The 17,950-nt window shown below is 38.3% G+C and overlaps 1 protein-coding gene across 2 annotated transcripts in view; it reads left to right on the forward strand.

Annotated features, from left to right (window-relative positions):
- SLC10A7 (solute carrier family 10 member 7) overlaps positions 1-17,950 on the forward strand; it is a 142,808-nt gene that overhangs the window by 1,395 nt on the left and 123,463 nt on the right. Inside the window, exons 3-6 of one of the 2 annotated variants that reach the window (XM_069012855.1) lie at positions 1,564-1,646; positions 2,123-2,205; positions 6,249-6,385; positions 10,554-10,629. In XM_069012855.1, the coding sequence (XP_068868956.1) occupies positions 1,571-1,646; positions 2,123-2,205; positions 6,249-6,385; positions 10,554-10,629 (372 nt within the window). In that variant the 5' untranslated portion in view covers positions 1,564-1,570. The remainder of the gene's footprint in view (positions 1-1,563; positions 1,647-2,122; positions 2,206-6,248; positions 6,386-10,553; positions 10,630-17,950) is intronic. The other variant, XM_069012854.1, reaches the window with a different exon arrangement.

A 17,950-nucleotide genomic window follows, 5' to 3' on the forward strand; every position in this document is an offset into this window, starting at 1 on the left:
GCCATGCTAATTGTTAGCAGCCATGTGGGAGATCCTTTTAACTAGAATAGGAGATGATTTTTCCTGGGCTCACTTCCTGCATGGAAGCAATGTGACGGAGCATTTCGTTTAATTCTGCTGCAAAGAGATGTCAGGCTTCGACACAGTATTGTTCCTGGGACAACTTGCTTGAAAAATCTTGGAAGCATTGATTGAAACTAGTGAGCACGTGTTCCCCATAGTGGTATCCCCTCCTCTGAAACTATGTGATCTCAGTGCTCTGAGGAAAAAAAACATTTTTTCTTAAAAGCATGAAGAGGTGAGAGGTGGGAAGTGTCAATATATGAAAAAACCTTAGTTTGTCATCTTCCAGCTGATAAAGCTGTGCATGGCAATTTGCAGGGCCTTAGTGAATGGTATGGATGGTCCAGCATCTGTACCTGTGGAACATTGTGCCATAAATAACAAAGATTTGTGTTGTTGTCACCTTCACGACATAAGCCAAGCCCTTTTTGTGTGTTTTCAACTTTGATAAATGAGCCCATTTAGTTCCCTTGTAAAAAGAATTTTTCTGACCAGGAAATAACCAGAGATGAAGGGGATCTGTTGTGACCAGAGTTCCCTGTGCTCCATGAGTGTGTGGTTGCTCTGATAGTAGAGGTTTCTCCTGTGAGAAAGAGTTCAGGTAGCCCAGTGAAAAACCCTAAACCAGAAAAAACTGTGTCCTGGAAGAACCCATATTTTAGCCAGACTAACCCACTGCGTGTCTGCTTAGTGTGTATGTGCATGTACATAGATACTCTAATCTTCTAAATGATTAGAAAAAATAGGTAATTGTGTCTATAAAATACAGTTTTCTGTATAGCTGTATGTATTTATATAATCTTTCTATTCAGTTAACATGCCATAATTTTGCAACTAGTCATGTGCTTTGTTGCAACTGTAACTCTTGCATTTCCTGTCTTATTTTTACCTTACACTTCATGTATGTAGTTTGGTGTTTTGTTTTTTTTTTTTTTTGTATTTAGCACACACAGTTTTAGTGTCTCATCAACAGAGTTCTCTCTGAGAGTAGGATTTGGGTTGAAATGACTTGAGCTGCAAATTTGACTTGTACAATCAAATCCCTCTGATTTAAGGATCATTGACCTTACTCCAGTGTGACCATCAGTGTATCATTCATCTGAGGGAGCAGAAAGGTTCCTCTCTTCTGGAGTGTCTAGGCAAGGCTGGCTTGTTTGCTGTTGCAGTTTTGCTCATGACAACTTAGGGTCACTTGGAGAGTGAGGATATTACTTTGGTCTTAAGTAGCCTGCTAATATTTTCTTTCTAACATAATATCTGGTTGAATGCTCATGAAAAAATGAGCACATACATTTTATGCCTGGTGGCCTCTGAAGGCAAAGTGTATTAAGAGAATTCATCATTTTTATAGGAGTGTAAAAAATACTATATTTTAATCTCCCTGAAAAAAATATATAAATATATACAAATGTAAGCCTTTAATAGAGAGGAACCCTTGGAGGTGCAGGCATCTGCCCTTGCCGATCTCAATTCAGCAGTGTCTGAAATGTGTTATTGTAGGACTGGAATGAACCATTTTGAACCGGTTTCTGCTGTGAGGGGAATAACACAGAATTGTATTGCCCTGAGGAAATCATTGCAAGGTATGATTTGGGTTCTCTGTGCAGGCAGACAGGTGTGTGTGTTGTAGAGCAAGAACTGAGAGGTAGCTGTGTGGGTGATATCAATGGCCCTGTGAAGGTACCAGCTAATATTTTTATTTGGGTGTATGGTTTGAGTTTGCTGATGCTGTAGTGATACTCTGGTGGCAGAACTGTGAAAAACTCCCCATTTTCAAATTTTCAGAATTTACCTGTGAGTTTCCAGTGGCCTCTAATCATGGAAATCAAATTTATATGATGACATAACTCCCTCTGCACTCACTGGTTTACTTTTATTTAAAAATGAATAGCATGCTTTCTTAATTTAATAGAAACACCATTCTTTTTTTGAGAGACTTTACTGCTTAGACTTTTTCCAGGTATTTTTTTAAGCATTCTCATTTACTCTGATATATTATATGCATATCATTATCTCTTTGACTGTAGTTCACTTTGTTCTCTATGTCTGTATTTTTTAGGACCCTTGAAACCAGAAATTACCATAACTTACATTGCCGTTTCAGCTATATTCTTTAACAGTGGACTCTCCTTAAAAACCGAGGTACTGTAATTTCTCATTGCTTCATTCCTGTTGTGCTTTAAAAAGTTTTGTGTTCCTTTTGATCAGATTTGAATGTAATTGGAATGGGGGTGGTGGTGCTGGGAGGATGGCTAACAAGAGAAGATAAATGTTAGACATTCATGGAATAACCCTCCTTGATTTCAGAAGGTGCTTCACAAACTAATGAAGATGGTGAGGGGAGTGTGAATAAATGTCACCCATCCACAGAGTGTGGGTTGTTTGTCTCTGCACAGCTTTAACTAAATTGCAGTGATGAGCACAATTTGGAGACTGGATCTACACCGTGATTGTGTCCCAAACCCAAATCAGGGTGAGATGCAGCTGTTCACTGCTGGATTGGTGGAAACAAAGACCTGGTGGCTTTAACTTACCTTGTTGGGTAGGCCAGGACAGCAGCTAGGATCAGCACAAAAGGGTTCATATGCAGATACAATACCAATATACAGGTGCAAAGTCTTGGCAATCTTTTCTCATAGGATTTCACTGTGGACAGCTGGATTTGAGGTGCTTGTTCTCTAGTGCATATCCCAGGCACTGATTTGTTTAAAATTTTGTGTCACACATTATTCAAAGAGGAACAGTCTGGGATTCAGAAGAGATGAGGGGGTATGTAAAGGAGTTGTGGAGAAAGGAAATGATGGCTGTGTGCCAAGAAGAGAAGGAGCAGCCAGAGCTGAAATGAAACACTCCATGTCTCTGCTAGTCTAGTTTTCTGATTCCTTTATGCTGTTGGCTAACGGGGCGTGCTATTCGTAAGTTGCACGATACTGATGCCTGACAGAATCATCACAATTTTGTCCAGTTATCTCCTGGTGAACTGGGATTTGAGTGAGCAGTGTGCATTCAACAAAAAAAGAAGTTTCTACACCTGTATCGTGGTTATAGTGGTAAAGTTTCCAGTGGAGGTGGTGTTTGAGTTGATGGCTGCCCTCTCCTTTGCTGTGTCCTGGCACTAGGACCTCTAGTTCTGCCAGGACACTGTGTAAGTGAACTGGGTAACTTTAGTCAGTTCTGTAGCAGCCTTATGGTCTTATGGGGATGCAGGAAGAATCCTTTGTTTGCCTGGGATGGTAATTAATCCTAGTGGAAATAGGCTGTGGAGAGGCACTCTCTTCCACAGAGAAGAGAACCCAAAACACAGCCCTGAGTAGTATTAATAGAGTGGGATTTTCTTCTTTCAGGCTTAGCAGTCTTTGCATTCAGAGAAAAAAAAGTAGAATTTCTTTCCCTGTCACTAGTTTGTATCCTTGAAACCTGGGATTTGTAAAGAAGCTGTGAGAGAAATCAGTGGCGTTATCAAAGTCTTGATTAGATTCTCAGTGCTAGTGTACATCTAACTCCTTCCAGTTAAGGTGATGTGACTGACAGTTTTCTGGGCAATGTGTCATGTCTCACTTACAACTTGCATAACTTATTTTCATCTATGGTACTAAAAGCAATATATTGATGTAAATGAAGCTTTTACAGGAGCTGAAGTTTATATCCAGGTAGCTGATCTCAGGTTGTTTTGGGAGCAGCAGTTAGGGCTGGTGCTGTTATCCAGCTTTATGTTTCATGAAGAAGCTAGGCTTTTCCTGAATTTCTGCCATGGGGGTAGAAGATAGAGATAGAAAATAACTTCTCACTCTGTACTTTGTGCTATTATTTTCTAAAGTGTATATTAAAAACAATCCTTATATGTGTTAGGTGGCCAGGTCACGTTTTTATTAAAATACTTTGAGGCATGTTTTAGTTGTTTAAGGCATAACCTGAAGATGGTATTATTACTCAATATGCCTTTTTATTGGGTTGCAATGTAAAGGGTTTCTGCTTTTGGCTTTATTTGTTCTTGACCTGTGTATCAGCTGTTCTACCTTAGATAATTGATTACTTAGATGGAAAGTGGTGTTTGGTATGCTGTATGACAGGATGAAAAGTTGTAAAAGTGTTAACAGAGGCCTTCTGATCAATCTGACAAAATTCGAAATAACTGATATTCTTCTAAGGCTACACTTGTGGTTTAATCTGCTGTGAAAGTGCATGCTCAAAAAATTTTGCTGATGTTTTCAGAAAGTAATTTACAAAATAATTGGCAACATTCAAGGAGAGCCTGTCTGTGCATGGCCTTGTTACACTTTCAGAACCAGAGGTGACCAGGGTCCTCTTACATTTGTAGAAATACTCTGTGTTCTCTGACAAGAACATTTGATTCCACCTTAATATAATGCTATTTCAGTTTTCAGTGACTGGATACCTTGCTCTTTTAAAGCAAATGCCTCCCAAAGGGCCCCAGAAATCAAATCACATACTTGAGTTATCCATTTCAACAAGGAATTTGGCAAGCCACTGAAAACACTGTTGGCTCTGTGTGGGTATTTGCTCAGAGGGGTCCAGCTATGACTATTGGAAGTGTGGCTGGATGGCAACAGGGACCCACATTGATCAGGGAGAGGCTGGGATAAGCTCCCTAAAGGCTCTGAAATACTGGGAAAGACAAGGTTCTGTCTGGTGTGCAGAAACAGAGTTGTACCGAGCAGCTTCCAGCAACTTTTTTGAGGTGGCAGATGTATTTTGGGACAAGCCCCTGTAGACTGTTTAAGAGGGTGAAAGCTGTTTGCCTCAGCATTTGTTCTGTGATCATACAGTCTAAGGCATACTATTATACTAATGACTATTCTAAATAACTCTAACTATTCTCAAAGACAATCACTAGAGGCATTTTCAAAACTGGTAGATTAGATCTGCAAAGACTTGTTCCAGTAATACATCATTCCTCCATGCAGTAGGTTGGCTATGTTGTATCACCTTTCTTGCCCCCTGGAAGTTACAATGAGGCTTTCTTTTTGTCTTGGGTTTTACTTTTGGAAGTATCACAGAGTTCTCTTAAAATCGTCTGGTTTTGAGGCATTTTCCAATTGTAAAAATATGAAATTAAAAGGGCACTTCTGTATGTGTGATATAGTGATTGAGATATATATATATATATATATGTTTAATGCATCTGAAGTGTCAGCTGGAGAATCCTAGCAAATTAGGTTTTAAATGAGAGTGTCATCAGTTCTTTTGCATTGTTTACTTGAAAAGAGTGTGAGTTACTGTGAGAAAAAGGAAGAGGAATTTTTATTTTCAGTCTGTGAGATTTGAAATGAGCTGAAATGTATAAGGCTCTTTCCTTGTACTCAAAAACCTCTGTAGAAGGTCCTTGAAATGCCTGAAAAGGCAGAAACAGAGACACAGAGCTAGCTGAAGAGTTTTTTTTTTTCTGTAAGGATACTTGATCACCTCTCTGGAGTACTCTTACACTATTTAAAATTAAATTTTTCTTTGTTGTTTTCTGAGTCTCCAGTGATGTTTTACACTTCATTTCTCTGAAATTTATGGCTTAACTGTTTTTAGCTAGCTATGGTCTTGGTATTCTTTGCTATTCTTCACCAGCCTAATTTTTTTTTTCCTATAAATTTCCTATCTGTTGCTACAATAAATAATCAAAGTCTGCTACAGATTACTTTGCTTTTTATGTTTTTTTTTTCCTTAAAAGAAAAACCAACACCACAAACGAATGCTTGGTAATATAAACATCCATAAACATCCTTTCTTTTTTTTTTTTTTTTTTTCACAGTATAAATGAGGATCACAGTTTGTGGATCTCTTTAGACAGAGAAACTTGAAATCGTGTGCTCACTACAAGTTTTCATGCCTCTTGATATCAAGGGTCAGTAAAATAAACAGCCATCAGTGCAGTTAACACAGGTTTTGAAGCAGTGGCAAGGTGCTAAGGCTGCTTGCTGAAAAGCTGCTGTTCTGAGAGCTACACTATTATTGAAGTGGTGGACAATTCTTTTGGAACAACGCCCAGGAGCAGACAGCTTTTATGTTGTCTGGATGTACTTCATTATTAAAGTGGAGATCAGATGATCCCTAAAGGTGCCTTTTTGACATGCACTCCTTTTGTATTATAACCATGGTCCTAGTTTTAAAAGCACAAATGTGATCTTACTCCGGCTGTTATGACTGCAACTTCCTCTCTTCTTTTTCTTTTGCAGGAGCTGACAAGTGCTTTGATGCATGTGAAACTACACCTTTTTGTCCAGATTTTTACACTTGTGTTCTTCCCAACAGCAATATGGGTCTTTCTTCAGCTATTATCAATCACACCTATAAATGAATGGCTTTTAAAAGGGTATGTTTAAGCATAATGGAGCGGAATATATTTGTAGCTGTCATCTTAAAGGGCTGCTTATCCTGCAACTGGTGTTTTGTTGTATTGTGAGCAGATTTTGCTGGTTGTTTTCTGTGCTTCAGCACTTTGCTGTTGAAAACAAAGTACATGCACAGGATTATCCCTTCAGGAAGCTGGTCTCATTTTTAGAAAGTCTGGACAGTCTCACGTGTAGGGAGGTTGCAACAGGTTAGCTTTCTCTTTCACAACACACAGCTGAAGTGATGTGTTGGGTCTCAAGGAAGGTGGGGAGGAAAGAAAAGGAATGCTGAAGAAAAAGCATAAATCAGTGAATAAATATTGTGTATGCCACATACTGGTCTTCTGGTTTTAAATAGTCTGTATCGAGAATTTCTTGCATGGGTTCAGTATCTGCTTCCTGCTAAATTATGGGGGAAAAAAAAGAGTAAAGTTTTTTGTAGAACAAGAACTGTGTGATGAGCAGAAACTAAGTTACCATGAAAACAGCATCTTTTAAATCTTGGGTGTACTCTGCCAATGTGCAAAGCTTCATTGGTGGTGTACCAGTGATAGATGTAAAATAAAAAATTAAAAGGTTTTTTCAGGAATGGGAGGTCAATACTTAGTGCCATGCAGGTATACTGGAATGTTTGAATGCAAAAATCAATTATTTCAGAAAACTACCAAAAGAATCCCCATTTTTTCTTACGGCTTGGTGAAACATTGCTTGGGGAGTTCCTTGTCTTAAAAGTTTAATGAAAAAGCTGCTCATGTTTATGTTTTTACAAGGCCTAAATCTAAAGGAGCATTTCATTTTGTTTGTGAGAGGCTTCTCCTGGTGTTCCATCAAGTGTGAAGTGGTCCAAATGATAGTGAAAAGGTGAAATTGAGACAACATGAATTAAAAGTTAACATTCTTTTGCTTAATAGTGTCAGTAAGGCAAGGAAATAACAAGATTGCTAATGATGGTCCTTTGCATTTAGCTATTTCTATTAAAGGGTATTCTTTAAAGTAAAATAATTGTGAAGTTTTTTCTCAGCTAGAACAGATGTGCAATTTTCCACAATAGCCAAAATTCCTTCCTAATCCATGGATTTTCAGTTTCTGAAGTGCAAGGTGAAAGAGACTTTCATGGGGTTTTTGGTTCCATTAAGCACTTCTTATTCCTTCTTTCCCATGAGTCTTATGCCACTTTGGTTCTTAGTATTTAAGGGACATGATCTGTTGCATGCACAAATGTAATTGTATGTCTATGTATGCACACCTGTAAAACTGTGTAAAACTAGAGATGTGTGTATTTTTGCAAAGAAAAGAAACACTTGTGCATTTATCTCTCTAAATGTGGAGCCTAAACTAGGCTCATTTGTCATGGAAGTGTGTCTGTGTCTTACTAGTGAGCTGCTATACTTCTGTTTGCTTCAAGCTGCCTTTCAAGCACTTGTTCCTTGAGTACTGCTTCTGATTTGGCTGTGTTTTATCTTTTAGTGCAGTAACTCTGTTGTATTGAGGTCTCATTGGAAGAGGGATCAGATTGAGGAGTTTAATTAAGGTAGCTTGGTTGGGTTTTTTTTTAAGAGTGCTTTCTTGATAAATACTGCTGTTCAGGACATGCTCAGAGCAGCAGGCACTGCACTGGGAGCTGTACCTTCAGTGTGAAGCAGGTGCAGAAGCTGAGCTCTGTCCTAATTCTAGAATAACACATTTCAAAGCAGGTCCCTGTGTGTGTGTGAGGAGCTGATGTGAGGGACTGTGCTGTGGCAGCTCTCTGTAACCAAAAGTTCATCCTAATGCCCTGCAGCTGTAGCTTTTATTCCCTTAGAAACACTAAAGTATATAAGGAAAACAGGGAGGGAGCAAGACAGGTTTTGGCAACGTTACTTCCTTATCACACATTTAGCAAAGTTTGTAGTGGAGGCTGGATAACAGCCCTCGAAAAGGCCTGGAAAAATAGGCATATGCTCCCAAGGGCATGCAGCACTCTTTGGCAGTGTGGCTCCCCTGGGCACTGCAGTTCTCCACTGCTCCCTGCACAAGGTTATGCCTGAAGGGCACAGGCCATGGTGCCTTTTCCATCTTGCATCAGAATGCATGGTAGATTCTCCCGTCCTCTCTAATGGTCTGTCCTGCTGTAAGCATTACTTGAGAGGCAGATTCAGATGGTACCAGCTTTTCACCTGTTTTTACAGCTAAGTGGTTTTTTTTTCTTTCCTTCCTCTCTCTCTGGGATGATATTAGGAGATTTCTTGCTTTGCAGTTATTTTGAAATCTATAAAATAGAGGAGAAACTGACACGCTCCCAAGAATCTTATAAGTTACTTTTTTTGTTAGCTGACTGGGTTTTGCATTGCCAACATCTGTTTGAAAAGGAGCATGAAGCAGGTTATTCATGTATGCACAGATTCACCTCTTCTTCACTTTTAGCATATAGCATTTACAGCACAGGTGGTGAAGCATGAGATGCAAAGATTGGGTGTAAGATATGACTTTGGAGATTTCACATCTAAAACATGTGACTCCAGACTCCACTACTCAGTTGTCTGTAGTGTTATCAGCAGAACAGCAAGTGTTTGGACCCCTGATGTTAGCACTCATAGCATGGCCTGATACAGTGGAATATTTCAGTTGTTGGTTGTTATCTGTAGTAGTCTGTTGGCCTTGAGAGCCAACAGAATCTGTTTGTATATTGGTAGAATTGTGTACTTGATGCAAAACAAAAGAAAGGTTTACAGGTGCATGTTTCACTACACTCAAAAGTATTTCCATTTAGTGTGTACTAGGTTTTTTTGGATTAATATTGCTTGATAGGGATTTTTATTTTTAATTCCAAGCGTGTTATTTTCAGTTTGAGAGGGTTAATGGAGATTGTATGATTAAATCTTTCCCTTATAGTATGGAAAATCCCTGCCAGCTGAGATGAATGCCCTTGCACACATTTTGTAACTCTCTGGATAACTTTGAACTTAATCCACCCCTTATTAGAGCAGGTGAGAAGTTCAAGGATCTGGCTGCCACATAGAAGAGAGATAACAGTATCACAGTGTAGGGGATGGACATCAGAATTGCCATGTGTTTGTTTGTCTGCTGTATATTTTCATATATGTTTCCAAACTTTCCTGCACCGTCTCTTTTTCCTGTATTTGTTTTCTTTTCAATATGAGCTTATTCTGCTGTGTACTGACAACTCTCTGCTGCCTCTCTCATAGCTTATTTCCCTGTAAGCTCAAGGTACTCTGTGCTTCCAAGGTGGTGCTTGGCACCTTGTGGTTGGATTTATATAATGCTTACACTGGTTGCCTCTTTCCTTTCCCACAGTGTCTGTAGCTGATAAAGTGAGTAGTGTCATTGTCACTTACCTGTTTCTTCTCTTTAGCTTCTTTTATATTTGCAGAATATCAATTGCACAGTAATACTCCCTGTTGCCTGGATTTAATACTTCTGTTTGCTACAGCTTTTTGCCACTGCCTTTCTTGGGGGTTCGACTGACATGGTTGCAAATGCGAAGTAGTTCACCACTAGTAATTGTTCTGAACTAGAATCTCAAGCTCCAGCACTTGAAATCATATGTAGATTCCACACTTTTGGGGATTTTGCAAACTATTCTATTCCATGCATTACTGTTCCTTCCAAGTTAACACAGTTTTTCTTCAGAAGCCCTATTTTACTTAGCCCCAAATTTAATTGTATTCTACTGTTGTGTGGTTTTGTGGACTACTTTGCAACAGCATTTGTGTACACGTCAATAACTTTGCTGCACAAACAATGCCAAAAAATGACAATAATAGGGTATCTTGAATTTCTAAAGTATAAGAGAAAGCTGTTGATGATTTAATGGCAGTCAGGTGATTTTATCAGGTAGTCTGTGGTAGATGTATGGAGACCTTTGTGAATGAGAGCTACAGTACTACAGATGGGGAAGTGGAGTTACAGAGAGGTTAATTTGTGCTTTTTAAGTGGTAACATGGCTCTTCACTGTGGTGATTGGTGAGAGATGGCACAGAAATGCTGCCAGCAGGAGTGCCCATCCTAGTGCAGGGCTATAACTGGTTGCAATCTGATTGCTTTGCACAGTGATAAGACCTTCTACTCAGCTATTTGGTATTTTAAGGTTGTAGGTTGCTTAGTGTTTGTCTCCTCTAAGGAATGTAACATTCTTTTTGTTGCTTTCAGCTTGCAGACAGTGGGCTGCATGCCACCTCCTGTGTCTTCTGCTGTAATTTTAACCAAAGCTGTTGGTGGAAATGAGGTGAGTTTTCATTTTGTCTTTCTTAAACAGGCATTCAAACAAGTATTTATTTGTGGTGCACCCAAGTGGCAAAGCACGCACAGAAATGTGATGCTATTGTGGTTTGTAAAAAATTCTGGAATTAAAGCTTGGGTGTTGTGTTGGTGTCAAACAAGGAAAATAGTGATATCTGCTGGCATTGCTGAAACTGAAAGAAACTCACTTTTCTGAGGTGATAGAAAGGTTTCTGATAGAAATTAGTGTTGGGAGATTTCTGCTGGTTGCTGTACTGTAATTCCTAACCCTGTAATGTTCCTGTTGCATAGGATGCTCTATTGCATAGACCAACAGATTTGCAGTGAAGCCCTTGCAGAGACTGTTTGGATGTGTTCAGTATGAAGAGGTCCTGTAGTGGGAATTTCTCAGGTTTCAAGTTGCAAATGTAGCAAGGGAGATGGTGATAGAAACATGGATTGAAATCTTATATTGTTATTTGAGACTGCATGTAACAAAAATTCAGGGAACGTGGAGTTCTCTGATGGTGATGCCATGCAAAATTCTCGACAGATGGGAAATGCTGGAATAGAAGTTGTTGGTGTAAACTCAGTTTGGTCATGATAAATTTTTGCCTTAAGATGGCACATGCTGATGTGATTTCAGACTCTTTCTTCATCCACAAAGCACTTCTGTTTTCAAGGTGAATGGCATTTAGGAAATTAATCCAGCTGTGCTAATTAATGAGCTTGTTTCCTTTAGATTTGCTTCCTCATAACTGCTGAAGGTGGAGGAGACCTGGTAGGTGTGGAAGGGAGGGAATTAACATTGACAGGTAGGATTTACACCCGAGGCTGTTTGGATGCTATTCTGAAGGGTTAAAGGCAAATCTTAATTCAACCATAGAACTCCTATGTGAGGTTGGGTGGTTCACTTCACCCACATGTTTTAAATATGGCCATTAGTTGTGAACTTCTCATTTTCTGAGTTCAGGCTCTTGGGACCGATTAATGTCAGCTTTGAAAACACTCGATAGCACTGAAATAGATTGAAGTTGTACTTTGTACTGACAAAGTGCTGTTTAATTGCTCTATCCTCTGAAGAGAGACCCAAAGTATTTCAAGTCAACCATCTCTAATTATGGGCAATCTTGATGCACATCACTGTCTTCCAGTTTGCTACCTTGAAAAAAGAACCATAAAATTGTCTGATGGAGGTGCTGGGGAGTAGTTTCTTAAGGAAATAATTCAAGTACCTAATAGTGATCAGCAAAGAAATGAGAGGTTTTTCCAGTTATGATTCTACATGTAGATGCTGTAAATTACACAAAGATGTCACGTAGCAAACAGGATTAAATGAGGCATTGAGTGAATGCTCATTCAGTGTTAGCACTGTCTGTACTATCCTTAGACCTCTGGAAAAAAACACAGTAAGATTGGTTAGTTGAAAGCAGTATGATACAGTGTGCAGGAGGGAGAGAGGTGCTTCAGTTTCTTGACCATTAGAATGCACTTTTTTATGGGAGTGTCCCTCTGGGGTGATGAGGGTGTGTGCATTTTATACCAGCTGAAAAATGGTTGCTTTCTGTTACATGATTGAATAAATCACTTTCAAGATAAGCTTGAAACTCTGATTCTTCTGTGCCAAACCGGTGTTGGAAGAATGTAAAAATGCATAACTTGTAGTGAGTTTTACAGATAGTTGCTGACAGCAGAGAGGGTGAATCAAGAATTGGGTCTTGGGAATTGAGAGTTCTCAGGCAGGCTCTAAGAGAGTATGTAGAGGAGAAACTCCCTTTAAACATGCTCAGTGTAGACAAAGCCTGTGGCAAAGTTGTTGCCAAACTTGAACATGTTTCCAGTGCTGCCATATTTTTGGAATTTGATGTTTCTTTGTAATTCAGACTAATTTTTCTTCTGAAGATCAGAAAATCACATCCCTTATGCTTGGATGAGGGATGAAAACAGTCTTGCATCTCTCCTTGCCAAACTTCACCTAAGCTGTTACTGATTTATTTCTTTTTCTGATGTAAGCAGAACACCGCATTTTTTCCCGTTTCAGTTTGAATCCATTCTGATATACAAAGAATTTAAACCTGGGAGTCAACTGGAAATATAAGTGGTTATACTGTGAGAGCATTTGTTCATAATAATGCTTCTTAAACTGCTTTTGCCTTGACAAGTGTGTATCCCTTACTTAGAGAAATTGATTTGTCTGAGGATGTATCTGCACTGCATAATGTAATATGAAGATAAATTAGCTTGCTCAGAAGGAATATAGCAAGGAAGCTCCACATGAACTAATTAGTCTGAGAAGTGTCCTGCTGCTGCAGAGTACAGGCACACCCTCAATAAGTGCTCTGAAGACCTCTTTGGATGTCTTGAAACACAGCACTTAAGAGCTGTGGTGGTTGCCTGTGTTCTTACAGTATAGAGGGGTTTAGGTTTCTTTGTCTAAGTAGAAGTGACTGTTGAATGTCAGTTTGGACTTGGGTTATTCTCAAAGAAAATCAGGCACTATGTCATGGTAGAAGTAGTACATTTGGAGCTGGGGAAATGTGGTCTCTATTTTTAGCTCTGTCATTAACCTTTTGGGTAAAACAGAGTGAGCTACTGCATCTCAGGGGTTAGCTGTGATGCATAATAGCACCTTTGTGAAGTGTTTGAAGATCAGTGCTGAAAAAACCTGATGTAAGATCTATATTTTATTGGTCTGGGACAGGGTAATTAAGTATTTGGTCAAGTGCTTAGAAAGGGATCTGCATCATTATAGGCTACTTGGGTGGTGGATTTTGCTGCATATTAATTGGAAAATTTGGTTGTGAGATAATAAAAGGGAGACTTTCTTTCTTCTCTCTGTTTTCCCTTCATCCTGATTTTCCATCACTCCTCTTGTGATCTTTTCCTATGTTATTTTCATTAACCCTGCAAGCAACTTTCTAAACCAGCCTATTCCTAGCTTTTGTCACAAATACACTTAGTTCATTAGCAAAGCCAGTTTCAAGTACTGAATTTAGTTTGATGCATATGAAGCCCTATATGAACAAAAAGAAGGTTCATATGTTGACTGGTGAAAATGATGAGGGGTCACCATAAGAATCAAAATCTAATTTTTACTTTGTTGATATTTTCTCAATTACTTAGTTGTTTCTGTCAATCAGTCTCATGATTTGTGTAGAGGACAGTCCATGAAGTTAAAAAAATTGGAATGAAAACCAGTAGGCCTCACATTTGTTCTTTGCTCTTGTACTGTGAAGGGTCAGGATTTTAATGGCATAGCTTGACAGCACAGAAGGCTTTGTTGTGTCATTTTTTTTCCCAACAAGTCTTGTAGTTTTTCAGTGAAATTATAAAAACAATTTCTTTAAAAGTCGGCAATAGAGACAAATAAATATGTCATCATTTCAAGGCACTGTGAAGACAAACCTATTAAAAGCTCAGAGCTACTCAGACAGAAGTGCTGTAGAGATGCCAGATATTACTACAAAGTATTCAGACAGCAAATGTCATACTCTCCTTAAGAATCAAAGTAATGAAGAAAAGAGATTGAAAATTAGATCTATAAGTCTATTATCAGTTTGGGAGAAGAAGCAATTTGTGATGACTTTTATGGCAGCTTAATGACATACTTTTGAAAAGTGTAACATAACAGGCAAGAACTGTGATGGAATTGTACAGATAAATCGTGGCAGACAGCTCATTTTATTGAAGAATACTTTGGCTATTTTGCTCACTCATACACCACACAACCACTGAGGGTTTTTTTGTTATTGTTCTGTTGAGCTATAGCTTGTACAGAACCTCTTAATCAACATGCTCCTTTATTTTTTTTGCAACTTTAATGTGGCTCTGCTATGCCCTTTTGTAAAACGATGTGTTGCATATGCAAGACAAGATTTTGAAATATAAAACAAGCTACAATGAAGAAAGCTAGAGAGGTGTTAATGAAATAAGGTATAAGCTAAAGAAATAGTTCTATTATTGATTTTTAGATTTGTTTTTTGAAGCAGATATAAAATTTGCAAAGTCCACAGCAAGCCTTTCTGGGAAAAAATCAAGGGAGAATAGCAACATTTACCCAACAAATTATGTACAATAGTTTTAAATGACATTTTGAAAAACATAGCATATGAATAGTTTCTGAGAAATGAAGACTGGAAAATTCCTTTGTTTGTCTCTGTATTTTTTGGCCTTTTTTTTTTAGTAGAAATACAGGAAAAGTGAACTCTAACACTACTGTAAAGTCTCAGGAAAGATATTGATTTCTCTAAAAATATCTGAAGTTCTTTGAACTGTATATACATGTACATTAACCTTTTAGAAAACAAAATAAAATGAATAAAAAGAAGTGCAAGCTCTAATGGTTTGTGATTCATACACTGACTGATGCACCAGTGTACCATGAGTGTTTACTCTTGGAAGGTAACACATGAACATTATGAAACAAAATTGTTTAAGATCTTCAAATAAACTAAATGTGTCCTGATGTTTAGTTGTCTTCTATAATACAGTTCTTCCTCTCTAAATAGAAGTCAGTAGTGTTGTCTAAAATTTAATTACCAGATTGCACTTAAAATATTCATTTTTTATATGAATAACCATATCCATGTTTTGTTTACGGAAGGGTAAGTAATTTAATTCTATTGTTTTTAAATGTGATACCGTAAAAGGAAAAGAAGTATAAGGGTTTTCTTCCCTTTCGTAAGTAGTAAGTGTTGTCTGCCTACACAGATTAAGCAATTCTAAATGAAAATATAGCTAATTCTACCATTAGATACTACACTGAAGTCTCTGGGAAGTGTGTGGGTGTCGGAGGACAAATTTAGGCAAGATATCTGTACTTCACATGTACGAATATAAAGAACTGTGTCAGCATAAGCCTTGTATGTACATGGGAGCTGTTGTGCTGTTAAACTCACCCACTCTATTCCAGTATTACAGTCTAATTTTTTATGTATCCTAAGAGTTTACTTTTCTTTTATCGTTGCTGTGCTTGGAGCAGATGGTTTTTATTGAACTATTTATTGATACTTAGGGTTTTTTCCTTCCCTGAGTGTTGTGTGCATTTTGTATCCATCAATGCATAGGAGCAGCCCAAATTATTACTTACAATATGAATTTCATCTCTGCAATGTGTCCCAGTCATGCAGCTCCATTAGATATCTCTAGAGTTCTTCATGTCTTCTATAACCCAAAGCAATTGGGAGTCTTTGGGTGTTTTTCCTTCCCTCACTGATCTCCTTTTGTTTATCATTAGTAGTTGTAATACAAACCCACTGGTCAAACTGTTGAGATTGGAGGGGATTTGCAAAGGCATTCAGCTCTACTCTTAATTCAGTGGAGCAAATGCAGGCTAGCATGAGGTGTGAAATCCCCAGTCAAGCACTTCAGCACCAAACTCTTTACTTTGTATGAAGTTTCAGATTCTCCAGCACATTTGAAAAGCAGCTAATTTACTAACCCAAGGAGTCAGTGGTTGAGTTAGACTTGTGGTAAGATATAATTTTTTTCTCTGGTTGCCTCTAACTGAGTGTCTTTCACAGGGCTCATAAGGTGTCCAGTGGAAAAAGCCCATCTCTTATGCTCCTGGGAATGCAAGAGAGTAGGGAAGTGCAAGACTCTCTTAGAGTACATAAAGTTGTGCAGTTAAGATGGATAAAACAGAACTTGCAGTCTTGTGCATGTTCAGCCTTCCCAAATCTGGGGTGCTTGTAGCAGTTCTGCCATAATCTAGAAAGCTGTAAAATAGCCTGTTTAAATTGTACTAAATTGGGCTGTGGCTGGAAGCTACCTGGAATCATCACAGCCTTGTGTTTTTACAGCTGTGTTTGCACAACTGTCCTAGATCTGACTTTGTAAGAAGAGTGTTTTTAGAGGCTTTGCTGTTGCTGTTCTGCAGTGCTTGTCTGGGAAGCCAGTTTTTGTCTGCTATGGCACGGTCACTGACCCTGAAAGCTGTTTGTGGCATAAAGAAGCCAGGACAGAAGCAGAGTCTTGCTCTCACGCTTGACAAAAGTGGCCTTTTAAAGAAAGGTGGTTTTGAATTTGTCTTGGTCTGCAGGTTAATTCAGTGTGAAGTTACACTGTGCAAGAGCTTCCTTCATTTAGTAGTGAGTGCTGTATGAAATGCATTGTGTATGCCAAGCAAGCATTTTTAACTGTGGACAATTCAGAAATACTGACATTAAAGTATTGTAGAGAGTGGGGTCTAGTGCTCTAAAATGCGGGCTCTGTACTCTTTGCTGTTTCATTTTTCCACCTGTTTGAGAGAGGACAGGTATTTTGCTAGCAAGGAAAGTGTTACCCACTCTCCCTAACTCAGCCTTTGAAGATAAAGGCTGTTTTGGAGGGCAGTGAAAACTGCAAAGATTATTCAGAAAGTTACAAGTGACTTGTTTTCAGTGGAGTGCTTTTTGCAGTCTAGATTCCATTGAGCACCTGCATTCACTGTGTAAGGGTGGTTTTCTAATGAGAACCTTTCTTTTGGCAAAGCAGTGCAGTTGTTTGCTGGCACTGAAACCCAGGGACGTGCTGGGTTCTGGTTCCACTGTCCCTCACCTGTTGCCTTACAGCTCACTGCAGATACATCAAAATTAAACAAATCTATTGAGAACAAAAAATGCCATTTAGGAATATCTTTAGTGGATTTAGTCAAGGAGAGCATTGTTGTTCAAGTTCTGAATGCTGTCTTGTAAAGAAATAACATTACGTTGTTTCTCCTTTCTTAATTTTGTCCTTTTTGTGTTAAAATCAAAGCCTCAGGGTATTTCAGGTAGAAAAAAATTTTTTTCTATCCAAGCACTTTTTTAGCTGGCATGAATATTTTTGCTTAGTGGCTAATAAGAATATATAGGAAAGAAAGCAATCAGGCTTGCGAATTGAACATTTCCATAATTTCTTTTCTTTAGCTCTCTTTTTGGGTGTGCGGTATTAAGTCCTGATTTGGGGAAACCGAAGCTGTAAAACACGAACCAGGATTTTCAGTTGAAATTATTATTCTCAAAAGAATTTAGTTTCTTTTCAAGGAAATTAGATTTATTGTCCTTTTTTTTCATGATTATGAAAGAGCATAATGAAGGTTTTTGTCTTCTAAATTGTTTGTCAATTTATTCAATATGTGGTAAGAAAATGTGTTTTATGTTGTATGAGGAAAACCTCATTTGTGTGAAGACAGAACAAATTCCTAGGTTACTTTATATACAACTAAATAAGCCCAAATTTATTTAAAATTATTTCATAAGCGAAGCTAGGATATTTTAGAAGTGCTTTCCATTTCTACTTTCCTGTTAAACCAACTTCTTGTTCATTTGTTAGTTAGAGCATGTGGCAAAATTGGAGAGCAGTAGGGC

This window comes from Aphelocoma coerulescens, chromosome 4, assembly GCF_041296385.1.
Source record: "Aphelocoma coerulescens isolate FSJ_1873_10779 chromosome 4, UR_Acoe_1.0, whole genome shotgun sequence".
Taxonomy (NCBI): Eukaryota; Metazoa; Chordata; class Aves; order Passeriformes; family Corvidae; genus Aphelocoma; species Aphelocoma coerulescens.